The sequence below is a fragment of the Pleurodeles waltl genome, chromosome 2_2, assembly GCF_031143425.1.
Source record: "Pleurodeles waltl isolate 20211129_DDA chromosome 2_2, aPleWal1.hap1.20221129, whole genome shotgun sequence".
Lineage (NCBI taxonomy): Eukaryota > Metazoa > Chordata > Amphibia > Caudata > Salamandridae > Pleurodeles > Pleurodeles waltl.
The window spans coordinates 2,495,747-2,522,898 of record NC_090439.1 but is presented as its reverse complement, the minus strand read 5'-3'; the positions used below and the strand labels follow the sequence as shown (position 1 = coordinate 2,522,898).

Genomic DNA, 27,152 nt, shown 5'->3' with positions numbered 1-27,152 from the left:
TAACATTCTCTTGAATATGGAACATCGATATTTACGCCACTGCCCTTGACTGACTAAAACCCTTTGTGACGGGCTGTACCCAATCTCTGTGCACCATCTCCTCTAAGCCTGCAACCACCCAAATTAAATACAGCATCCCTCGGGGCTTTTAATTGGGCTCTATTATTTTCAAAACGAAATGTTCCTTTTAGCTCCGCTAATATCCTTTAGGTATGAAATTCTACGTAAAGCAGGCGATACCGACGTGATAATTCCCATACCTAAATACGCTATGAACACCACAAGCAAATTCCAACTCTGCATGCAAACTGAACAGTGTCTGCTCGGACACTCGCCAGGACACTGGCACAATGACTGGTGGTGGCCCATGTCCTCTGAGCCATTACCCTCTATGGGGACCCACTGTCAGAAACATTGGCATCATCCCGTACAAGGAGTTATCTATGAGTACCTAAGTGAGTCAAGTTACATCCTTCTGTTTCAACATCCTACCTACACCTTAAGACACATTTTCTTTAAATAGCCGCCTGCAAAATGCATTCAGAACTGTGATTCAAGCCTTCATTATCTCTAAATTGGGTCATGAAAGTGGCCTTTATTTGGGCATTACATTCAGTCTCATGTTTGAGCTTCAGAGGATACAGAACGATGTGCCAGGAATCAATTAAGTCTCTCCTATCACGCACACATCTTCCCTGTTTTGAACTTTCTTCACTGGCAACCTATCCATCTTTAAATCAGTTTGCCTTATCCACTAATCCACATACGGTTTTGAGCCGAGCAACATTAAATAATGTATCTGGAGATATCACCCGAATTGTCTTCCACGATCTGCTAAGAGTTTTCTCTTACACGCCCCCGTGTTAATCACTCCCACTGCAGGGGATAAGCCTTCTGCTATGGTAGCCCAAGGCTGTGATACTCTCCTCCACACTTGAAACAGGAAGAATATTTGGCAGCTTTCAAAAACATACTAAAGACTGAGGGGCAGATTTATTGAAAGTGTGCAGTGCCACTTTCCCTGCGCCCCTTAGCACCCCCCCTACCGCCACCATGTGTGCGCCGTATTTAAAATACGGCGCACCATGGAGCAGGGTAGGGGCTGTAGTGTCATCTTTCATGACGCTGTTGATGTATTCTGCAGGAGTAGTGCCAAAATATTGGTGCTACTCCTGCAGAGTACATAGGGCCCCATCCTAAAGAATGAAAGGCCCCTTTTTAACTCCTGCTCTTGAAAAGGTGTTAAAAGTGCCATAAATAGATTTCTTTACGCCATTTTTCCGGCTCCCCTAACGGGGGAACGCCTCCTTTGCATACATTATGCCTGGCGTAGGCATAATGTAGCGCAAAGGGTTACAGGGTGGCGCAATGCATGCTTTACGCCACCCCGTAAATATGGTGCAGGGATTTTGGCCTTGTTGGGCCACATTAACGTCAGAATAAATTACGTTAATGTGGTGCAATGTGGCGCAAGGGGCCTATAAATATGCCCCTAAACTTTTATATCTCCCATCTAATCCAGGCTTCCGACGGTATTGATCTCATCTGGTGGTCCTCAGATCCAGGAAACCCTTTTTTGAGTGTCTGCGCTGTACAAGCTTAAATAACATAACAGCAACACTAGTACTCACACAAGATATTCCTCGCTGTTCCCATTCCCTTCTGACTATCTCAACACAAAATACCTACTCCAGAGTGCTCCATTCACAGGGCTCTGTCGTCAAGGGAGGAACACTATTCCTGTGGAACAGAGGTCGCGTTCAACAAAGGATGCTTCAGTAAGTCTGTGACTTCAACGCAAGATGGCATGCTTATTTCTGGTGGTGTTAAAGGGTTAGAAATAAATGCAGGCCTTAGGTACAGGGCATGGGTTGCAATGAAAAACATTGCATTTGGAGATAGTGATGTCCGTTATTTACCTTTTGGAAGCAGAAGTGCAGTATTAAAAATGATATCATAAACATTATTATGCATTTAAAAATAGGCTGATGCGTAATGGAAGCACAGGCTTGCACTTTCACTTTGTAAATCCCATGCATGCTCTATTTTCATGGCCTTTGGGAAACTGTCTAAAAAGTGCCATTCGCTCACTTCGACCTTCTTATGTAAACATCCCCCATAGGCCATGCACGGTGTCTCGGGGTTCCTCAAGACAGTAACCTCCACTTCGCCTACTGCTGTTATCTCCCATCACCAGACTGTAATCTTCTCAAATGCGCATCATCAAGTCCACCCTTAGCCACCTCCATTGTATTTTTTAGATAACTGTCTGCCTACCGAGAATCTTACTGCCTCCAGTTTGCCTAGTGGGCACCATTTATTTAACCCCATTCAGCAGACTTTTTTGTTTCACTGAAACAAACTCCCAATGCAGGATTTTGGTTCTGTAAAAAAGAAAAAACAGTGCGCCCTGATTAGCAGGGAGTGTTCCTCTTTCCACTAACGGCCATTTTTTTCCCGGGTCCCCCATTCCTCACATGGCTGACTCAGGCGGGGGAAATCAGTAATGATGGTCCACCATAAATAGGGTGACTGCCACTGAGACTCGGCTGCCCAGTGGCAGATGCACTGTGAGCTGAAGGCTTTCTGACCCAGCCTAGACTCTGCAGTTTGAAATCCTGCAGTTCCACCGCCTTGAAATGGTGGGAGGGAACGGCAAGGTTTGCGAATGTGGCTTCTCCCATTTAAAGCAGATGCCTGCTTCCTCCACCTTTTAAAAGAGACCCTTGATCCTTATTTTCTTTTTAGATTCCGTGACCCTTTGCTTGTTGTTGTCTGTTGTAGTTTGGGAGTGAGGATGATATATGTGGTCTTGATTTCAGTATCTAAAGTGGCTGTAACACAGGACATGCTGCAGAGTTGAATAACAGATATATGCATTTTTAATGCAGGGTCAGTTTACTTTAGCACATGGACATTCTTTCCATGATTGGCCTCAATATTAACCTATCGTGAAAAGGCCCTAAGTTACTAGAGTAGCTAGGCACATGCTTAACAGAAAAGGGGTAAAAACTCCATCTGTGTAATTTGGGCCTCAGCACTAACCTCTTTTACAAATTGTTACATTCGTTCTCTGAACTCCTATTTGTCAAATGTTAACAATGAACCACCTAGCACTCTATTTTGCACATGTTTATATTCAACATATGACACATTTTAGTGAAAGCTTTCAAGAAGACACATTGTATGTCGCTTTTATTCTTAAGATTAGGAAATAGTGGTGCATGGGCTCCTAGTTTACTGCTGACTCGTTGCCCAAAAAAAGGCAAACGTGGGCTGAAGCAGCCTCTACCTTGTACTCACCATTTCATACTAAAAAGAGATCAGCTAATGGTAACCATCCACACTTTGTCTAAGATTCCTGATTATCATGACAGAATCTATGCAAGTACCAACGCCCACTTAAAAAAGGTAATATAAACATGGAAGTATTGGATTTGCCCACAGCCACTGGATTTAATCGATGTGGGTAGGTGATATGTAGGCATCAGCACTAAGTACAGCATTGCTGACGCGATGGGATATAGGGAGAAGAATGATATGGCCTTTTCCTTCCAGAATATAGGTTCGGTAGACCGATTTGTGGTCTACCTCATCTTTGGGCATTTCGGGGTGTAACTATGGGGCACTGGCTCTGCAGCTTGGAATGGTCTCTTAGGATGAGAGCCCCCTCAAACCTTGCTAAAAAAAGAAACAATGAAGGAAATCAAGAAGAGAAAAGAAAAAATGGTGGGGCTGGACAAACTGCACCGAAGATTATGGACTTTTGTCATTGAACACGAAGATCACATATCTTCCGTGATCCCCTTAGCAGGAATTGAGATGGTTTGTGATGTAGTGTTTAGATAGGCATCATTTTGCATAGCAGTGATACATACAAAGTGCCAGTGGCTACAAGGAGAGTGAAAGAAGCACAGATGTACTTCCATTTCCCCCCCTCATTAGCCTTCGATTTTGGTGATGTAATTGCCTCATAAGGCAATGATCACCAAAGCCCCATCCCCGGCCTTATATTTCTTCATACAATAAATTTTGAAAACTTTCCAGTATGTCTGGTTCAGCTATTTTCATTCATAATTTAAAAAAAGTTTCATCATTATAGCACCAACACATAGCCATTTGTATGTAAGACAAAGGCAATTAACGTAGACAACATGTGCCAAGGATATTATTGGACTGTGTCCTGAGATCAAAGGTTGAACACCGATAAGTGATTTACAACTCTTTTCATTAAATCCCACAGTGAGAGCAAAAACAAGTCTTCTAGGGCATGAAGCTTGTAGATTTCCATTTTTTTCACTCAGATCTCCGTGAGTTTCCTATTTGAAAGGATCCTTCCGAAGAACTTCTCTCCTGTTCGGGTCCGCTGGAAAAGGCTGGCGGCCCTGAACAGGAAACAATAAAATTTGTCCCCTGATATCTTGGTGGGAAACTTACAGCATTTTAGTGCCATTTGTTTTTTTTTCTCAGAAACAAACACTCAATTTGGAACCTTGATTTTGGTCTGCAAAGGGGCTGCTAAAACAACATGGAGCCTTTCCATACACTTCGCGAATGCACTGAAAGCAGTGCAATCCCTGATTTCATAATATAGCCGGTGGTCCTCTGCCAGGGTAATGGATCTGCAGATCCTCCATTGACCTAGCGGGCTGGTGGGCCGTCTGTTGGGGTCTAAATAGCCCCCAGGTCGTGCCAGAGAACTGGTTAGCCATGTTGAAGTTAAGTTCATAAAACAGCCTGTTATTCTACACATATTCTTGCCGGGCCCTTAGGTGTACTTTAGGTAATTTCCTTTACATTTAGAGTGAATGGCCATGTTGGAAAGTGTCTTCCTAAAATCATGCTTGTGACTGAGTTATGGCTGCGATCTCTTCCCGGTTGCACCAGATGTCACATCTAGCTTTTCTCCCGGGCACCCTGGCAACCTCCTGACTACGGCACACCTTGAGGAAAGCCAATGGCAGCTACGATGAAAAAGGGTCTATTTTCACACGGATAAAAATGGGGAAAGCGCACTTTCTTAACAGAGGTGCCTGTGTTTCCACCAAGCTCCTAAAGAGATTTTGGATTTTGGAGCTTTTATCTTGGTTTCAAACAGGATGTGGGTTGTGAGCAGGGTGTATAATTCGTACTTTGAATAGCTGGTGGTTAGGTGAAACAATAATACGCTGTATTGTTTTACACAAATATGTGACTTAAGGGACTTTGCCTCATTGTTATCCGTTTATCTGCTTATTCACTTGATACGAATTAAAATTAGCAGGAGGGTTATGGTGCCAGGTGCATCTCGATAAATATTTAAAATGTGTAAGTGAAGCTTCACAGCAGTAAGTCACACTGTGAAACTCATACTGCCGCTGTCAACTACCCCCATGCAACCTGTGCCTCAATCCTGGTTGTTCAGTCAGCCTCACCAGTCAAGCTGCCTTAAAAGGTCAAATCCCTGGCTTTCCTGGGATTGTTGTGGAAGAAGCATAACTGGCGGAAAGTACCCTCGGGCATCAGAGCTCTTGGGTGGCTTGGACTGGTGCCTTCTTAGAGCCTCTAAAATGCACTCATTTCTCTAATCAGATTTGATGATATTTTCGGTGCTGAAAGCTTATTTTTTCATCTCCTTACATTTTGAGGTCTGGCGTTGCCAAGACATTTTGATTGTACTAAAGTATGTAGAATATACTTGCTTATGGGGCATCCACTTACTGTCATCATCTATTCGTCTCTTTCTGTGGCATTCATGTTTTTTCTTATGCCCTCTATAGCATAGTGCATGGGACAATAGGTCAGCCCATGCAACCTGTGCACGTGTATGTTCGTCTAAAAAGTGCAAGAGCTTGTGAGTCAATGTCTTCTTTATTTTCTTTATTTTTACATTTTTTATTTACCGTTTACGTTTGAAAGAGCATTTACATTTGAGAGTGCATGATATAATCTGCTTTTTTTAAGCACTGATGTTTACTGCCCCAGCACTGCGTTAATTTACTGTTCAGAGCGACCCCTGCCAGTCTGCTTCCTTCTACCACCTGATCACCCCTAACCTTCCTCTGATACTGCTGCCAGGTTGCTGACCAAACATTCATAGCGCCTGTTATCTCTCTATCAATGCTTCTATGGCACAGAGCGTCCCCCTGCCAGGCTGCTTCTTTCATCATCAGATCCTGTCTGTGCCGCTGTCTGTGTCATGGTATTCCTCTGAAATATCTGAATCTAAGACTAGTGTTCAACATGGCGACTGTCTTGATACATTAATGTGAAGATACACTCTACTGTTTGATTACAAGTGCTTAGTTGTAAGCCAGTACGTATTTATACTACTTGCAGACTTGCCAAGTGTCACACATCTTGCGTTAGAATAACGCACATCCGATCATTTTCCCACAATTCCTGAGATTGTCGCACAAAAGAACTGTGTCCTTAAGTACGGTAAAACCTTCTTGTTACGCACTTCTTGTTCTTACTAGGCAAGCTTCGAGTAGTGTTTATCAAAGGCCACAAGTTGGCGCTAGTGTACGATGGTATAGGTTTCTCAATTTTTTACGATATTTCGATGGTTCCCTCGTCTTCATCGTTTGATTTCGCTTGCGAGAAAGTGACACTCATAGTCGCTGAAATGTAACTCATAATTACACTGAAATTATGAAAGTGTCACACATAGCAATCTGAAACCTTGGCAGTTATGTACTTAAGTTATAGCAGGCCTCCAGTAAGGTGGGTAATGTGGGTAATTTTGTAAACAAAATTGAGAAGAGGGCGTTATGGCCAGAGTTGCCGACTTTGGAGTAGAGGTGGGCGAGCCACTGAAACCTCGAGCCAGGCATGATTGAGAGGCCTTAGAATTTGAAATAATTCACATTTGAATACATTGGGCCAGTTTAAATGGACCTTGCTCTCCTGGAGCTACAATTCTGCAGAAACATCTGCCTCTTTCATACTTTTTTCAGTCCATACAAAATGCCTGCTTTTTAAAATAGCTATTATTTTTGTGTAGCTGTAACGCCTACACACCCAAGCATGCACAAATGTGCTCAAACTGCTTGTGCTTTGTTACTGCGCCCCCTGCCTCGTCCTGTCTTTCCCATGCCTGTACCCTGTTTTGCATTTCCTTTTTAATTTATTTTCTGTGATGGGTTGCTGTTTTTAAAGTTTTTGTTCTACACATACGCTTGTTGTTAGAAATGGGGTCTTTGGTTGGCAGTCAGGTTACCTCCTGTCAAAGCAAGGACCCTCACTCTAGTCAGGGTAAGTCACACACAATCCAAATTATCCTGTACCCACCCTCTGGTAGCTTGGCACTGAGCAGTCAGGCTTAACTTAGAAGGCAATGTGTAAAGTATTTGTGCAATAAATCATACAATACCACCATATAGCACCACAAAAATACACCACACAGTGTTTAGAAAAATATATAATATATGGATAAATGCAGGTCAAAACGATTAAAATGCAATAAGTATATGTTGAGATGTCACTGAAAAGTGATATAAAGTGTCTTAAGTCTTTTTAAAAGCAAACAAAGTCACTTTCAAGCACAAAGTACCCAGTTTGCGCTGCAAAGAACCGCAGAGGAGATGCGTGGAAACAAAGGGGTGTGCGTCGATTTCTTGGGCTGCACATGGCGATGCGTTGTTTAGTTTTCATGCAGGGGCGGCTGTGCGTCGATTTCTGGCGCTCGGTCGTGGATCCTCTTCGGGTTGCAGGGTTTTCCAACACCCCGGGGACGATGCATGGATTTCCTGCGCTGGCAGGACGAAGTCACAGGAGCTGCATTGATCCGGTGGGTGTTGTGTCAAATTTTCTACCGCACGGCAGGCGCTGCGTCGATTCATCTCTGGAAGTCAGACTGCATCATTCAAGCTCTGCTGTGCATTGATCCAGTGGGCCGTGCATTGAATTTCCGGCAGCTACGCTGGTGCTGCATCAATCTTTTCGTTGCGAAGTCGGGCTGCGTTGTTTCGGTTCGGCATGCAGTGAACTTTTCACTGCCGTGCAGGCTGTGCGTCGTTTCTGGCAGGCTGTGCGTCGATTTTCGCCACACAAGGAGTCCTTCTTGTAGAGGTGAAGTCTTTTTGGTCCTGAGACTTCAGGGAACAGGAGGCAAGCTCTATCCAAGTTCTTTGGAGAGCACTCTTTCACCACAGCCAGAGAGCAGCAAGGCAGCAGGGCAACAGCAAGAAAGCAGTCCTTCACAGAAAACAGTCAGGTGAGTCCTTTGGGGCAACCAGGCAATTCTTCTTGTCAGGATGCAGGTTCTGGTTACAAGTTTCTTCTCCTGGAAGTGTCTGAGTTGGTAGGGGCAGAGGCCCTGTTTATATACCCGTATGTGCCTTTGAAGTGGGGGAGACTTCAAAGACTGGCTTAGAAGTGCACCAGGTCCCCTTTCAGTTCAATCCTGTCTGTCAGGGTACCAGCAGAGGGTGTGGCAGTCCTTTGTGTGAAGGCAGGCCCTTCACCCTCCCAGCCCAGGAAGACCCATTCAAAATGCAGATGTATGCAAGTGAGGCTGAGTATCCTGTGTTTGGGGTGTGTCTGAGTGAATGCACAAGGAGCTGTCAAATAAACCCAGCCAGACGGGGATTGAAAGGCACAGAAAGTTATAAGTGCAGAAAAATGCTCACTTTCTAAAAGTGTCATTTCTAAAAAAGTAATAATTAAATCCAACTTCAACGGTCAGCAGGATTTTATATCACCATTCTGGCCATACTAAATATGACCTTCCTACTCCTTTCAGATCAGCAGCTACCACTCAAACAATGTATGAGGGCAGCCCCAATGTTAGCCTATGAAGGGAGCAGGCCTCACAGCCATGTAAAAACGAATTTAGGGGGTTACACTACCAGGACATGTAAACTACATAGGTATATGTCCTGCCTGATGCCTACGCAGCACCCTGCCCTATGGGTTACCTAGGGCATACCTTAGGGGTGTCTTATATGTAGAAAAAGGGGAGTTTTAGGCTTGGCAAGTAATTTTAAATGCCAAATCGAATTGGCAGTGAAACTGCACACACAGGCCTTGCAATGGCAGGCCGGAGACAAGGTTAAAGGTCTACTTATGAGGGTGGCACAATCAGTGCTGCAGGTCCACTAGTAGCATTTAATCTACTGTCCCTGGGCACATATAATGCACTCTACTAGGGAATTATAAGTACATTAAACAGTCCAATTGGGTATGATCCAATGTTACCATGTTTAAAGGGAAAGCACATATGCACTTTAGCACTGGTTAGCAGTGGTAAAGTGTGCAAATAAACAGTGAAAACAGTATCTATAACGTGGAGGGAGGCAGGCAAAAAGTTAGGGGTGACCACCCTGAGGCTGTCAAGTCTAACACTTGTGTTTCGTTTTTAATACTTACTGCATATGTTTGCAAAAAGAATGAAAAAAAAACAGCCTTGCCGCTCCCAGGTTTATTGGCTTTTTTGCTCAGCTTTCTCAAACAAAAAGTATTTTTCCAATGCTTCCTGCTTTTGGAAGCTCACTAGGGTCATGTTCCTAGCGTTCTTTTTATCCTTTATACTTACAAAACCTAAAGACAAGTTCAGCTGTTTAGCCACCTTTATGTTTTCCAAAGAAATTTTTACCAAAACACATGCATATCTACATGCAAGGACTTTGTGAGAGTCTTCTTCATACATTGGTCCTTTGAGCTGTTATTTATTTTTTCATCCACCATGGCATACATCATGGGGTGATGAGTTAGCCTGTTATATCTATTAGGTGTCTTGCACTATGAATGGCAGCATTTTTCCTGATCAGGTAAATACGACACGTGGGAGAGCACAATTTGGTGGCAGGGCTAGCACACTTGGGCTGTACTGTACATTCTTCTTTATTTTTAGATTTTTATTTTTTTGCTATTTTTATAAGTTGCATAACTCTCCCTTTGCTCTGTCTGTCTAACTCCCTGTATGCCGTATCTACCTGTCTGTCTAACTCTCTGTCTGCTCTACCTACCTGTCTGTCTAGCAATATATCCCTCTTGTTCTGTTTTTGCAAGCACCCATTTTTACTTGTAAAACATTACAAAACAATGAATTAACAAAGAGACTGTGAGCCAACTGCAAATCAATGACGTTATCCAAACCTTTTTGATTTTAATAAATTATTTGTGTAACCTGGTCAGTTATAGTTCTTTTCAGACAGACTCAGAGATGTTCTAAGGCATGGACAAAGTGGGCTGTGGCCCAGGGCCACAGCCTATTAGGGGGACCCCTGAAAAAAACAGCTCTATTCTGCAATCTTGCCCTGATGACCTTAAATCCTTAAATCATTTTTAAACAGATGTGGGTGATATGTGGGAGTCTACTACAGGCATTTTCCCGGGAAGTGTGGTGTTTATGATTCATGCAATATTCTTAAAAAAATGTTTCTTTCATTTCAAAACAGGACCTCACATATGTGAAATAGGAATGGGTCACAGAGATTATTTGCAGTAATGTTAGTGACCTGCTGCTGTGTTACATTATTGAAAACACACATCACTATCCCGGAATATTCAATATAACCACTTTAGAATTTGGACGAGGGTGTCTGTGTACTGTCAGTGACCTGGCCAAAAAAAGCATTAAAGAGCTGAAATTGAATCATCAATTCAAAGCTGTTCCGAAAATGAGCACCCATAATACATTCGGCATAAGATGTCCCTTGACAGACTTCATCCATTGTCTTGTGCCATTCACATTTTTCATTCACCCACTCACAAAGTAATTATTTTCGGTGCCAGGGACTAGTATAGCAATGTGTACTTTTAGCACAAACCAAACACGTTTACCTGCATTTTAGATTGAGGGACCAAAAGTGTAGTCAAAAAAATCGTTTTACAGACCAGATCTCTTGGTTTTGCCAATGCTTGTTACTGTTGGGTTCTAGCCATTTCAATTTGTCTGTGAAAAACTTAAAAGCTATGTTAATAATATGAATACAACTCGCAGTTAGTGCCTGAAAATTGTGTTCCAAGTGAAAAACGTGCCCTTACCAGTGCTTAGTTTGTGTTATTTTTTAGGGTCGGCACTTATTTTTTTGCCTCAAGCATTTACTGCGAACAAAAGACACATATGGGAAAGATAGAGGAAAAGAAAAACGGAAAAGCGTCACAATGGGAGAAAGCAGAAAGCTGCAGGAGTGAGCTGAAAAGGCAGGGAGTGGCTGTAAATCGATGAAAGAGGCCCGAGATGGCTTCAGGATTACTCTGCCTCAGTATTCCGTGCTCGCACATTTAATGCAGCAGCCGCGTGTTTAAGAGGAGGCATTTGGGCACCTGCACGTTTTTATTTACTAATTAGGCACTGGTCCTTACGTGAGCTTTAATTTTTTTGCAAACATCAAATTTGGAGGCATTGTAAAGAAGAGAGAAGAGGTACTGGGATCAATTGTGAAAAGTTATGTTACTTGAGATCCTGGGACGACCTTATGGCGAGGATGGCCTAAGAATGTTTCGCTGCAGCCTTAAGAGAAGTTGTTGATTCTCCCTGTTTTCCAACTATTCTGCTTGGAGCTCATTCACTGACTTGGAGAATTTCCGAGCTAAGTAGCTCTTTGGACAGTGCGGTGCCTTGAAAACTAGTACACAACTTCGATTAGCGCCAGCGCACACATGTTCACGATACTCTGGTAGATAAAAAAGTACTGCAAACATCAAACAGATTAGTAAAATCAGGGTGTCATCTTCAGTCAGTTCTGACCTTCAGCCAATAGCACTTGGCAAGCTGGGATTGCTTAGTCTGTATTTGCCATGGTAAATGCAACAAGCATTTACAATGCAACGGATCTCGCGTTTGCTCATGTTAGAGCTAATCGCGGTGTAAACTCCTAACCCGACTTTTCACCTATCGGGCAAAAGTGCATTTATGTACATAAGCCGAAAAAGTGAAATTAACTATGTAAAGCGCTCGACTTCTGCCAAGCGAGATCGGGCTCGTAAATTAGAGAAAAAGAAGTCCACGAGCCCGATGGAAAACAGCGAGCCTCGCATGTTTTCTGTGCTTGGTCGCTGCGCTCGAGGGGGGCTAGCCACCGGAAAAGGCATGACGTATGCTTGCCTTCGACTAATGAAAGCAAGCAGATTTTATTAGGCAAGCCCACGAACCAATAAAAAACACTAACGTGAAGTTGACAGGGCTCTGAGCCCTTTTTTAAATACTAAAGCGTCTCGCTGCGATAAGCATGCGCGAGCGCATGCAACGCAGGCTTGACCCTAAAAATACAAGTCCCTTATGGAAACTAATGTTGAGTAAGATATCCGAACTGGGTGAAGGTTTCAACCATTCCATTGCTATATTTGAGCCACTTGACAACCTCGGTACAATAACTCCACTCTGTTGATATTATCTACATATACGTTGCAAGCTGATTAACATTCTGGTTGAAAACACGAATAGAGAATGCCTAACCATGCATTTCTGCCAACAGCCCCATGCCACGATGGTCACTGTCAGACAGTCTTGGAGATTTAGCCATACATGTCTAGACTTGTGGGTCCAAGGGAAAAAAGGCAAACAACACGCCCCAGCAAGTGGAGTTGGCTAAAAAGCAAGACCTCGCTAAAAGTGCCACTCTTAACATAGAGGTATTTGGAAAATATGGCTAGATGAAGAGCAGCAACACTTGGTGACAGTAAAGGATGTGAGGGTAGTAAGATCTTTGGTCTTGATCATACCAGGACAATCTGGAGGGGTATATTTGTAGCATTTCTGTAAACAAGAGAAACTTGTCTGTGTGGCTTCATGACAGTGGCAGGATGCAAGAGCTAGAGATTAAACATTTACACAGCTCCCTGGGGATACATGCTATATGTGACCCCTCCAGTTGTGACTTTTTAGTCAACAGCATTTTTATTCTGGGACTTGTAGTTTCACCTTTCCTATGACAAGTAATAACCTCCAAGTCCTAGTACACAAAGACAATTGGTAAAAAAAAACCTGGACTAGATGATGGTATCCCACAAGAAATGGCACCACTGAGGAACCATTTGATACTGTTCTAATTACTGACAGATGTATTTGGTGATTTAAAAATAGATTTTGTATTAAGGACACTGTACAGTGGACCTCTTTTCTAACACGCATTGTTATTGAGCTCCATTGTGGCTGAGTTGTGGGTATCAATGGAAAAATTTGCACCTTGCACCGTTGATACGTGGCATACCGCAAGCCTGTCTGCGAACCTCCAGGTTCATGGTGTGAAATATACCACACATGTATTCCTTTACTGAGTCAAAGTATCCACTGAAAGGGTTCAAACGTACTGTCTCCAGTTCTGCACAACTCCAGAAAAATAAATTGATGAAAACCTAGCCAACGTTGAAAGTGGTCACTTCATTTTGAAGTTCATTCTTCTCAGACAACACTGCCCTCTCAGTCTCGACCTACTTTTGTGGCCATACCGTTTAAGCCAAAGCTGTTTTTTTATACGGTTGGATTGACAGGGCTGTTGTCTGCATTACCCATTGCTACCTATGCTTTAAAATTAAAGATTACTCAGAGGAGTATTAATCTCTCCCCTCATACTGTTGCCTGTTTGGTTTCTAATGGTGCCTATGGAATACTTGCATTGGAATGGATAAGTAACTAGTGTACATGTCAAAAGTACTTTGAGTCATCACACAGGAAATGCATTATCTAATAGATGCATTGTATACATAGAGCAATCATTCGTTTAGTTTTTGCAATGCAGCTAGTTTTATTTAATGGTTTAAGCACAACTTAAAATGCAAACCATACGTATCAGCTTTTGCCAGTGCTCGTTTGCTTGAGTTTTGAGTCACAGGTTTCTTTACAGGTTCTAATAGCACACGAATGAATAAAGTGTAATTTCAAATAGCCTTTGGTGTTTGCTTTTTGGCCGTTCGACAGGTAGGGGATTTCAGACGTGGAAGGAAAAAAGGCTGAAGGCATCCCATGGTGAACCACGGTTCACGAGGAGTTCATGTAATTCGTAGTACTTCCTGGGCCATGTTTAGCTTGCCAGGTGAATCACACGAAACTGCAGAAATCCGTCCAATTCTATATTTGCTAGGAAAGCCTACTTAGGCACTTTTTTACCCTATATTTGCTCTGCAAGGCAATTTGGAAAAAAGGAAAATTTCTACGTTTCACATTTTGTCAGTTTTGCCTAGGCCTATTGTTATCAGAAAAGAAATTGTCACTGACTCACAAAACTGTTTGAAAGCAATCTGCTCCTCCTATGATTTGAGTTGATGTCCTACTTTCTGGGTAATCGGTAAAATCCAAGGAGGATTCATATAAATCTACAAAAGCTGCTCATCTCCTCAAGTACTCCTCCTACAGTAAACTTTTTTAAACTGCATGGCAAAAGTTACTGTTCGTTTATACAACTTTTTTTCTTCGGCTGGAGGCATATTTTCTTAGTAGAGTAATCACATCCGTACATCACCATGAAACGTGGAGGTGTTTATGGAACTTTTCCATCCACTAACCTTCTGTGCAACCACTTTGCCACGTGTCCTTATGAGTTGCTAACTAGCATTCTACATACAGCGATTCTGTTCGAAATGTTGCTAAAGCGACACAAGTACACAAATACAAAACACAGTGCACCCTGGCTTACATTTGTATGAATGATCATTTCAGTGTCAAACTGGACAGGCGCACCAAGCGAAAGGCCTGAGTGAGGAATAATCTTCCTGAAGATTCCGTAATCCTGTTAAAGGCACGCGTGAAGATGGTGGTGAAAACTACACACTGGGGCAGTGTACCTAGCCTTCTTCATGGTCTGCTGACTCCCAGTAAGACTTGTGCCTCATTGTGAGGTCCAGTGATCCTGATTCGGCCAGTATCTGGAAAGACTGGCCACACTGGGATTACAAGATCTGTGGTTACTCAGCGGATCTTTAGAGTCTCACCTGGGACTCGACTTGTACTTAGATGTCCCAAGTTCTGTTAACTGGGGAGAACTGATGTATTACAGCGGAAGTCAGGAATTAAATGACTTATTTGCCCAGTAATCAAGTCTATCACTCTTTTTGAAATGCAAAGTTACAGCATTTTCTATCAAATACTGGCGGCAAAATTATATTAACTAGTGTTGTGTGCCTCACAAGTAAGCAGCTATGTGAGGTCTTCTGCAGCCTCTTTTCCATCTACTGTCCCACTCGGGCAATACCATTTCCAGTTCCCCTGCGCCTTGTTTCTTTCCAGCCTCCAGGCTCCCTCTAGCCCTGCGGCTTCTCTGCCATTAGTTGCTGTTTCCTCCTTTAGTCTCTCTCTCCTCTATGCAGTTTTCTGCTCCTTGCAGTATCTCGCACTCACTATTGGCACATTTAAAGCAAGAGGCAATCTTTGCAAATCGTCACGGGGACCGGGTTGTGGATAGGAAGGAAAATCGGGAAGAGGTTTAAGTTGAGGAGAATATGGGGTTGGCTTGGATGTTCCAGTGGTGCATTTTATTCTCAAATTTTTTTTCCTCTGCTCTTTTTATTTTGAGCTCTGATGATAGAGCATTCATATTCTCTACATTGCTGTGAGACGGCTAGCTCACTAGGATTATTACATGAAAGATAAGGATTACTTACAGATCTGTGCGGTTTGTCGATTAACCCACAAAGCTTCTCACTGTGATTAGTATATGTAACCTACATGCTACACACACATATCTCCATAGTGGTCCATGAACTGACTAATCTATCTAAATACAAACTGAATGGCGAGTTTCTTATCATGCACAGATCTCTATAGTATGCAGTGTGACCAACAGACTGTCTCGCTTGCATCATAATCGGTCACCATCGCTTCCCCGAAAATGTGAAACTGGTTTCAAGTATGCATGTTCCCCTTATTGTCTACCTCCTCCTCCTCTAATTGTTTGTGTCTATGCCTGTGCTTTCACTACATAGAATAGGAAACTGTTGTCTTTGTCAGTACATGGTTATTTTTTTGCTGTTTCCTTATCCTTTTTTTCATTTTCCTTTTAAATGATTCTCGGTGCCATTTCAGCGATCCAACCAGCTGCCTCTTATGTGCAGCTTCTCACCTCCAAGCAAGGTCAAGGAAGGCGAGTTTACTTGACCCAAACCTTTGTAATTTAGTTGAGATCCACAAAATCCTTCTTGACCTCAGGTCAGGGGTCAGACCTGGAAGGGGCACGAAGACTACAGTGAGTGATGTTAACAAAGAAATCCTCTCATCATACAACATTCAGCAGATAGAAAACCTCCTAACTGACCTCTCCACTGTTGATGGTAGAGATGACTATGTGCTCCTGCAGGACCACTTGAAGAACCGGACTCGTACCCTAGGAACAGGTTCACACTGAAGCCAGTCCCGTCTACCAGGCTAAAGTCAACAATTTAGAGTCAGTATCACTTGTGCATCCACTACGAACAGGCAGATGGAGTCCCACCAGGCTGTTCTCCCACATGATGATGTTTGTTTTTTTCAAGCGTTCTCTTGCAAATGTGATGGCACTGTACTAGATGCAATCCCAAATGTAGTCTGACAGTATGTTCCGTACCAACATGGGCAGTGAAAGAAAAAAAAACTGTTTGCCTACTTCCTATCAGCAGATCACAACAGTAGAGAGTATCAACTTCCAGCTCAGAATGCCCATAAAAGGTCCTGACTTTGTTGCATAAAATCAACTCACCAGATCTCAAAGAAATGAACTTACTAGGTCACTGTGCTACTGAAACATGGCCTACAATGGCACACCACATAAGGCCATAGTGAATCTACAGCGAATCCAGAATCAGGCACTATTACTTTACCTGAACTTGAGGAAGTCAAATCACAAATCACCTGCTTTGAAATACCTGCACAGACTAGCACTTTGAAGCACCACCTGCCAGAATTTTTTAGATAATGTTTCATACCACAGTTCATGCTACTCAATTTACTGACCTCGGCGCAATAGAAGGCTAAGTTTGCCCCCCCGGAATTCAACTCATGAACTGCACAGCATTTACTTTCTGCAGCAGACATTTATCTCATTGAACCATCTCCATCCAGCAAAGCAAGTCTACCCAGGCAACCCGGATACTACACAAAGAAACTCGGAGGAACAACAGACACAGCAGTATGTATATAAATATAGAACACCCTGGAAGCTCACAAAAAACCTATTTGTGGTGGTTTGAACAGGCATTTGGTCGTCAACCAAGTTCTCTCATGGCTGCAGCCCGCAAAAGATGCGTTTCTCATTCAGTTTCGGAGCTTAACTCCGAGCCCACATACCAACGACTGGTATTTTTTCAAGATGAACTGAACATTCACAGTGTGCTGACAGTAGACTGTATATGAGAATTTGCGAGGTGCTACAAAGTACCCTTTGGCAACATGTTAGCATAAGCAAAATCATTTTCAAGCTCCAGCACATTCCCTCTTTTAAGCTTCTTTCCTTTTTTACCGGATTATTTCATTGGTTCTTTTCTCTTTTTTTCTTTTTCCTTTTCTATTTCACTTGTCTGACTCCACACACTTTGCTCTGCATTTTCTACCTCATTTAATTTCTTCTGCTCGTTTTTTATTTCGTCTGGATGTGATAGTGCTTGCACATTTCATGACGAAATATTGTGTGGATTATTCAACAGGAAGGGACTAGCTGTCTGGTCTCAATAATTGCTTTGTGACTGCCTATGAGAGAGACGTTTATGACTGCCGTGGCTCAGGATTGGAGATTTCATCTCTTACATATTACATTTTCTGTGGTTTTCATTTTTGACGAGTGAAGATGGTAGAAACAAAGATTTCTTGCCCAGAGAGCACTTTGAAACAAGGTTTATTGTTATGACTACAATAACTACATCAGTGTGTGCTTGGCTTTAGGGCTAGACATGACCATCAGTCACAGCCAGCAAATGCCAACTTTATCGCTCTGTTAAATCTGCTTTGTTCACTCGTGCAGTTGTCTTTTCTCCCTGCTGTCAGTCTGGGGCTGGTCCTTCACTGAGAGCACAATATGCTTTATGGTGGCACATCACCTCGCAGTAGATGGCATTGAGAAGACCTTTTTTTCGCTAAGTGAGGTTGCACACCCAATGGCAATTGCTAGAGGATCGGAAAATACTATCAAAAACCCTGGGCCTACCTCTTATCTTCTTCTGCCTCCATCAGTCAATTTCTCTTTGCAGGTCTTCTACCTGAAATCTACTTTCTATGCAGCCTTTCCTCTTCCAGTTTCCTGCAATATATACCTCACCAGCAATCTCTGTCTGCCACTGCAGTCTGGCGGTTCCTTGCAACCTCCCCAGTCTCCCACTCTGCTGCTTCTCAGCATCCCTCCCATTCTTACCCTCTTGCTCTTTCTTACTTTTCTCTCTCGCTCTGCGAAGTCGGGGTTGTCAGTCCTAGACAGGACGGGATAAGGGGCATGGGTCCCAGGGAAGCTCTTGCACAGTGATATTGATGAGGCCTGCTGTACTGCACACCTATGGAACTGCTTGTATGGAAAATCCCACTGATTGGTTGCATTCGCACTGGTTATGTGATGTTCTTGTTCGGTTTTGAAAAATTCAATAAACAAATTTAAAAAAACAAAGTGAAAGCTGACATCCGATCACGAACAAGGCAAAGGAATGAAAAAACGACTTCTAATATTTTTTAACTTCTTTAGGTGGAAAATAAAAAATGGTGTAGCTTACATCCCATTCCTCCGCTGTTCGACATTTGGTGGATGTGGCAGTGGCATAACGAAACTTGACGGGCCCCCCTGCAAACTACATTGGGGGGCACCTCTCCCCCAGACCCAGTCAGGAGCTCTCCGGCGAGGGGCTCGTTGCCCTGTGCACAGTGCTGGCTGTTACACCTGAGGGTGTGGACTTGGGTTTTTCAGTGCACCTCTTTCCGGGAGCATGTCCCATACACATCAAACATCTCAGTTGCTGACAGGTCTTGTGTGATGTTTTTTAAGCCAGCACGATGTAGTTAATTTGCTTAATCCTGGGTTTTATTCTATTGATATAAATAATGATTGACGTTTCCAAGCAAAGGGCTTCTATGTCTGCCTTCTAGAGGATATTTGTTTATTCCTGTTGTTGTCATTTACACACTTTTTAGGTCGAGCATAGCAGCGCCCAAGTGATGATTTTCCGACATGTTGATATGTATCTGGATTTTTAACCAAGCCCACTGCGCGCCCATCACTATCACTCACTCATGGGGTTGCCTTTCAAAAATTATTTGTTTTCTTTGGTAAATGCTTTACATTTGTCCCTCATTGGGGCCGCTTTGTTACCGCCTTGGCCATCGACCATGTTACATAGATAGTTGCACTTTTGCCAATAACTTTGACTGCGAGTGAACTTCTTTTTCCTTTTGTGTCCCTCCTTCACGCTCAAGGCGGCGGTGGCGCTTTGAATCGGCTTGCTTATGGCAACTGTTTTACTTTGTATTTTCAGTTTGTGTGGAAAGAAAAGTCCAGTTCTTCAATAAAACAGTGGACGAAGGAGCGGATCTAAGCTGTATATAAACACAGAAGTGCAGAGGCTAACATTTTTTTTCCCTCTGCAGCCCTCAGGCGGCGCAGCTCAATACTGAGGTTGACAAATACCAAGGCTGCCTAGCCTTGATCCCTCCTCAAGCTTCTTTCTTCAACAGAGCTACACTTTCTGTCTCTTTTCTCATTCTTGCAGGTTCCTTTTGACCCCCAATTTCTCCATTTGTCATTGTTCTCTAGTTTTCTCTTCCACGTTTCTCCTATTCTCCTTCTTGCTCTGGGTTAAAATCTGCATATGAAAAACAAGTACCATTGTTCAAAAATGTGTGGCACTACCAGTAACCCTGCACAAATTAAGTACTCCATTACAGCTCAACAGTGCTGTTTTCTCAGGGGTTACATTTGTAATTGTACACTGGCCACTGCCTCAAGTTTTTCTCTCTGTTACCTTTTCAGCCAACCTTCACCTTATCCCCAACCTCTTCTTGGAGTATCATGGAGCATCAAAACTTCTCTTTATGCTCATTCCACATCAGAGTTTAGACAATATATTGGAGGGGTAGAAACAATCCCCCGACCGCAGCATCTCTGATATGAGCGCATTTTCTTATGCCAAAGCATTAAGTGCAGCACAATGTGTCTTCTAAAGAGAGACTACATCTGTCGTGCTTGTCTATTCTGGATGCTGAGCATGATAGTAGACAAACAAAATCTCATCACTCACAATGACTGACTCCCCAAACACCAAATGGCTGTCCTTCAGTCTGAGTCAAAATGGAGGACACTTAAAGGAAAGACATGGTTGGGTGGGGGCTGACACATTGTATACTTGAATGAATAAAAATGTAACACTGGAACCGTATCTCAGCAAACTCACTCTGACTCTATTGCCTCCATTGACCATTCTTATGTTAATGCCTCTTCGTAGTATAGGTTTGAATATTTGTCTTGCTGTGACAATACATGAAAAACGAAAAACATCATCAATTATGTTTATTAGATGATTATTAGATGTTTGTTAAATGTTTAGTAGGAAATCAATGACAGAAGCAAGTAAAACAACACTCGATCGTATCCAAACAAAAATACATTAAGATATAAGGATGAAATACTTAATGGATTTGTATTGGTAATGACTGTACTAAGATAATCTTTTTTTCTCCACTTATAGGAGCAACTAAAGGCCCTAGACCATGAAGTAAATACATTTGTGGATTACATGTTTGGACCTCGAGGTACATTTTTTATCATACACTGTAGTTTATACTAATGTGAAACTGCTGATGTCGTTGTGATAGACCCACAAGAACTTGTATCATACATCTGATATAAATTATTCATACCAGCTAGTCTTTTAGAGATAAATAATAGTGTAATAGCCAGTGCACTGGAGATTTCTTTTGTGGCACGTTTGATAGTTTCAGTAATCTGATTCCACTCTGATGAAGCCTGTAAATGTAATTCACATGGTCCTAAGTTAAAAAGTCAGAAATATGTACCCATATATTTACTCTTGAACATTGATAGCTCCTTCGTGTGTGATTTAGTTTCTATTTGCCTTCAATACGACCATGGGGTGGGCTGCATAGGTCCCAAAATAGGTGAATTGTTAGTGTGCGTCTGGTGAAGGTCTCATTCCTCCACCTGCATAGTGCCCCACTGACTGCTGAGGCCCGGAGAGGCGCATTAATGTACAGAAAAGGGGATTCTTATTCTTCAGATGGGAAGCTGAGCTATGACGAGCACCTCATGTGGCTCATATTGTCTGCGGTTTGCAATACCCCATCTTATGACTAGTGTGGCACTTCGTTAGATCTCACAAGCAGTTAAATCACACCAGGAGTCGCAAGCCAATGTCAAACTCTGCCCTTACCTGTGGGCAGAGGTTTGGAGGCACTGCATATACTGCTGCTGAGAAAAGGAAAGACAGGACTGGTACTGCAGGTGGTCCACCAATGGCAAACCAGGCCCCAGAGATGACTATAGCTGTGGGGTAAGCCACACTAAAGCTGCAGGGAGCAGCTGAGGATGTGAGAGGTCATGGGCCCGCAATGCAGTTATCTCAGTGCCATGTGATTCACTGCTTTGGGCACCCAGGGCTATCGGACTGCCAGGCGGCACTAGATGTGTGCCACTAATTAAGGCCTCTTGGAAAGGACACTTCTACAAAATGGAAGATGCCAGAAATATTTTAGAGAGTTTTAAGGGCTGGTGTGAGGAGCAATAGGATTGCTGATTAGCACAGTTTGCTGGTGGGTTGTCTGGTGAGGAATGTCCCATGTGTAATTCTTATTAAGAGCCTTATTAAGGGTTTGACAAATGTGGGACATCCTCCTAAAAGTGATGGAGGTCCCGTAGACCCTATTTATCATGCATCGGGTTTCTACACTCTTGATTTAGCGGATGGGGGCTACTGTTGGATTTCCCTCATCTGCCAAACTCTAAATAAGGCCACAAGTTTCTTCCTTGGGGGGGTTGAAGTGGGGGATATCAAAATGTTTAATTGTGTGTCTGTTATGTGATTTATATTTATTCTCAGTATTCTCTGCAGTCTCTTCCCCTTTTTCCGGTACTGACTACCCTGCTGAGTTTTGTTCTTTTAGCGGTGCTGTCACTGAGAATTTACCCTGCCAGACCTGTTGGGTTTGTTGGAAGAGGACGATGTGTATATATCACAATATAAATAGTTACTATGTAAAAATTACAGCCGCAGAGGCGGTGTTACTAATATAATAAATCCCTGAAAATACACTAGGATTTGCTTTTGTATCTAAATTCCTTTCACTGTATTCTTGATCTGAAACTATTTGCAGAGTGTTTGTTGGAAGACATTAGGTATGTCATACTGACAGTCTGAAAATCAAACGACCAACAGTATTAGAACAACACTGATGTATGGCAATTGCACGGCACCATAATGAATAAGACCAACACAAAGGAAGTTTTCAGAAGGGTTGTCTGTAATCTCTGTCCCAATACAACAACAGCAAAAAAGTGGCAGATGGAAGCGGACTCAGTTAACATGACAGGAGTGATATAGATGTGGAGCAGGACAGTGTGACAGCGGGGAGCATTGAGGAGGCACCGAGCATAATAATCTGAGCGTGGCAGGCAAAGGACAGAGAATGAGGATGAGTAAAATGGGGGTTCTCGGGTACTTGGGCACCAAAGCTGTATTTTGGCAAGGCATATGGTACTACTGCCTGATTCTCGTACCCATCTCATCTATGTTCCACCATCAGTGTCTGCTCATCTGAGCAGAATCCCTGCATCCATCAAGACTGTCCCACCCCTCCCTGCACCACCACTCCTTCAGGAAAGAGCAGAAAAAGCACCGTTTGAAAGAACACTGCATCACCAGGCAGACACAAACTACAAACCAGCCACCTCTCAAGTCATGTGTTGACTGTGTCCTTGCCTTTGAGCTTGTACAGTGCTCTACTGTCTTTGGCTGAGGTTGTGTGATACAAATGTCACATACAAATACACACGTACATACATATCAATTTAGACATGCCGGACGGTGGATGTGGTTGTGTACATCAGGCTTATGTTAACAGGCACTGGAATGAGGGTCTCTTCATGGAGGCATTTAACATCCTGCCCTAGAGCCTACTCTTAAAATGCCAATTTCAGAGTTCCCCAATGGGTGCTAAAACACCACTACTCCAAAATTAAAAATCGAAAAGCAAATTTGAAATGTGAAACTCAAGTTTTAAATGAAATAAACAACTGTAACTGTAAATAACTCAGACAAACTAGAAATACAACAGAAGCAGTTAAACAAACAGAACTAGCCTTAAATGGTTAATTTTTAAAAGTAATGCCGTCAAAGTAGATATCTCGTTCTAATTGATGTCTGACCTTTTCCCCTACATCCTACATGTATGTATCAGCCTTGACTCTACCCTGAAGCCTAACCGAACTCAGAAAGGAAGCCGTAAGCTACAGGACCTTTTAGAGAGCTCCATCTTGAACCCTACTTAGGCCACTGCCGCATTCTCAGTATTCAGGTATTCTTGATGGCGCCTTAATCTCCATTATGCTTTGAGCCTTAGGAGCAGTTAAATCTTGGAAGTACTTGATGAAAATGAAAAGATGATATCTGGGAACCAAATATGCATTTTATAGAATACGAAAGCCTATTTTTAGGATAAAACTAGTGTTTATTCGTGAACATGTCAAACCAGTGTTTTAGGGAACTTGGTTTATTTTTCAAAAATTCAAAGTTTGATTGAACATTGTGTGAATTTTCTTGAAATGATAAGCATATTTGGAGGCAGGATTTTTTTTTTTCAATATACAACTCTTATATTTGACTGCTAATGACATCTGCTCCTGCGACAAGTGCCTTGTTAGTCTCATGCGCCCTGCTGGTAGTGTGGACTGTTAAGATCTCAATAACCTGAGCAGTAGCACTGCCCTATGAGCCTGTACAATATGCTGCCTTTGGCCTCAGTTTGTGAGATTTGTGTTTTTCTCCATGATACTCCTTTCAAAGAGATCCTTAATTGTATCATATAACTGATAATCACCTTGTAAAATTGCAGGCCATGTGAAATTGCATTTTCTGCACTGTCTTCAACATGTGCAGCTATTTAAACATTTTTGGGAAATTGTGCTGAATATTACACCTCTATGTCATCATTTATTCGAAATATTTTTGAGGGCAGCGAACCCTCAACACCCCAGGAAGGTCCAGGTTTGCTTAGCACACCATAACAGTATTCAGTTATTTCATGAATGTTCTTCAAAATCTACAGCTTTCTAGCTATTTTTTGTAGGAACCATGACCCATTTCTTGTAAATGTTCCCGGGCGCAAATTCCTCCTCATCCCATTTCAGGCTTGCTCACTTCAGTTGCACGTGTGGTGCAAATTATGATAACTATCAATAATCAATACACAATCACTTTAAAGTTTTACCAGCCACCTTTCAAGAATGAGAAAGGAAGGGACATCTCACCTGGAAATGTGGAGAAAGAAACAGTATTAGCCTGGGGCACAGAGTACCAGAAAGTAAACTGAGAAGGAACACCAAGTTGGGACTTTCCCTTGGTACAGAGATGGGAGCCTGGAGTGTACGAGATAGTCTTTAAATGCAGGGAAGAAAAGGAGGCAGGAAGTAGCAAGTGCAAAGCTGGGACAATCTGGAGGTCGGGTGGAAACAGAAGACAGTCTGAAAGAGTGGTAATCTATGAAATAGAAAGAATAATGGGAGACAGGAAAGAAACATTCCCAAAGGGAATGTGGCAAATGAGATAGGAGAATTCAGAGAAACTGTCAAAAAAAAGAGAAAGAGAGGCATAGAGGCTCTACATATCATTAACTTGTTCAATAATGCAATATTGTAAAGCATTATATTGTGTTGTAAAATGTATATAGCCCTTCCTACCCAGCGATGATGTCGCAAAGCGCCCCAATTCACATTTGGTTTCAGCAAAGCCTCTTTGTTATATAAATTTGAAAGAGTGTAGGCTTGTTTGGTCTGTATGGGATGTATAAATTGTGGTGTGTGAGGGGTGGGGGCGTACTCCAGTCATTATATGGCTAATTTGTAGCTACACATAGGTGTGAAAATAGATGCCTTCTCGCATGTGAGTACCTATCATCTTCTTTGGCAGGGACCTGTATAATACATTTTACATGGAAAGAAAAATTCAGGTTTTTAAGAACTCAAACCTCGAGGTGATTCTCAATTATTGTTTCTCTTGTTCCAGAGTTTGGCCAACCAGACTTGAAAAGAGCTTTTGTAAGTGAGATTTTTTGGAAGGAAGCGATTATCATGAGTGGTTCCAACCTAGAACTCCGCAATCTTCTTTATCAGTACGTCTGGCGTTTATGTTGAGGGAAGAGTAGCCCACTACAGGGAGTGCAGAATTATTAGGCAAGTTGTATTTTTGAGGATTAATTTTATTATTGAACAACAACCATGTTCTCAATGAACCCAAAAAACTCATTAATATCAAAGCTGAATATTTTTGGAAGTAGTTTTTAGTTTGTTTTTAGTTTTAGCTATGTTAGGGGGATATCTGTGTGTGCAGGTGACTATTACTGTGCATAATTATTAGGCAACTTCACAAAAAAAAAATATATACCCATTTCAATTATTTATTATTACCAGTGAAACCAATATAACATCTCAACATTCACAAATATACATTTCTGACATTCAAAAACAAAACAAAAACAAATCAGTGACCAATATAGCCACCTTTCTTTGCAAGGACACTCAAAAGCCTGCCATCCATGGATTCTGTCAGTGTTTTGATCTGTTCACCATCAACATTGCGTGCAGCAGCAACCACAGCCTCCCAGACACTGTTCAGAGAGGTGTACTGTTTTCCCTCCTTGTAAATCTCACATTTGATGATGGACCACAGGTTCTCAATGGGGTTCAGATCAGGTGAACAAGGAGGCCATGTCATTAGATTTCCTTCTTTTATACCCTTTCTTGCCAGCCACGCTGTGGAGTACTTGGACGCGTGTGATGGAGCATTGTCCTGCATGAAAATCATGTTTTTCTTGAAGGATGCAGACTTCTTCCTGTACCACTGCTTGAAGAAGGTGTCTTCCAGGAACTGGCAGTAGGACTGGGAGTTGAGCTTGACTCCATCCTCAACCCGAAAAGGCCCCACAAGCTCATCTTTGATGATACCAGCCCAAACCAGTACTCCACCTCCACCTTGCTGGCGTCTGAGTCGGACTGGAGCTCTCTGCCCTTTACCAATCCAGCCACGGGCCCATCCATCTGGCCCATCAAGACTCACTCTCATTTCATCAGTCCATAAAACCTTAGAAAAATCAGTCTTGAGATATTTATTGGCCCAGTCTTGACGTTTCAGCTTGTGTGTCTTGTTCAGTGGTGGTCGTCTTTCAGCCTTTCTTACCTTGGTCATGTCTCTGAGTATTGCACACCTTGTGCTTTTGGGCACTCCAGTGATGTTGCAGCTCTGAAATATGGCCAAACTGGTGGCAAGTGGCATCGTGGCAGCTGCACGCTTGACTTTTCTCAGTTCATGGGCAGTTATTTTGCGCCTTGGTTTTTCCACACGCTTCTTGCGACCCTGTTGACTATTTTGAATGAAACGCTTGATTGTTCGATGATCACGCTTCAGAAGCTTTGCAATTTTAAGAGTGCTGCATCCCTCTGCAAGATATCTCACTATTTTTGACTTTTCTGAGCCTGTCAAGTCCTTCTTTTGACCCATTTTGCCAAAGGAAAGGAAGTTGCCTAATAATTATGCACACCTGATATAGGGTGTTGATGTCATTAGACCACACCCCTTCTCATTACAGAGATGCACATCACCTAATATGCTTAATTGGTAGTAGGCTTTCGAGCCTATACAGCTTGGAGTAAGACAACATGCATAAAGAGGATGATGTGGTCAAAATACTCATTTGCCTAATAATTCTGCACTCCCTGTAGTTTGGAAGGCTCAAGGTACGATGCACATTTCTATGCAGGTGGTATATATAGCCACAGGCAGCCATCGTAAAGTGTGGCGGTCTTGTGAGATGTGATTCCAGGTACTTAGAGTAAAGAGTTACCTGGCATCTGCACTCGATATTTTTATACCCTGCAGAGCAGGTAGAGCGGTTCAAATTATAGTACTGTGGCTTAGCCAAAGCTGGGTAGTCAAATGTATTGAAGTCTACGGGAACATGTGGTTGTGATGTTTTGAAGTGATTTTAGAGATGGAGTCTAGGAGGGCATTAGCAAATGAAGGGTTGTAATGGTAAGACCAGTAAATCAATGAAGAATTAT

At 42.5% G+C, this 27,152-nt stretch overlaps 1 protein-coding gene across 2 annotated transcripts in view; it reads left to right on the top strand.

The window, feature by feature from the left end:
- Positions 1-27,152, top strand: part of ELOVL2 (ELOVL fatty acid elongase 2) — a 384,348-nt gene that overhangs the window by 117,966 nt on the left and 239,230 nt on the right. For both annotated transcript variants that reach the window (XR_011200871.1, XM_069219411.1), the window contains exon 2: positions 20,554-20,617. Coding sequence is in view for 1 of the 2 variants with exons in the window: in XM_069219411.1 (XP_069075512.1) it covers positions 20,554-20,617 (64 nt within the window). In the remaining variant the exon portion in view is untranslated. The remainder of the gene's footprint in view (positions 1-20,553; positions 20,618-27,152) is intronic.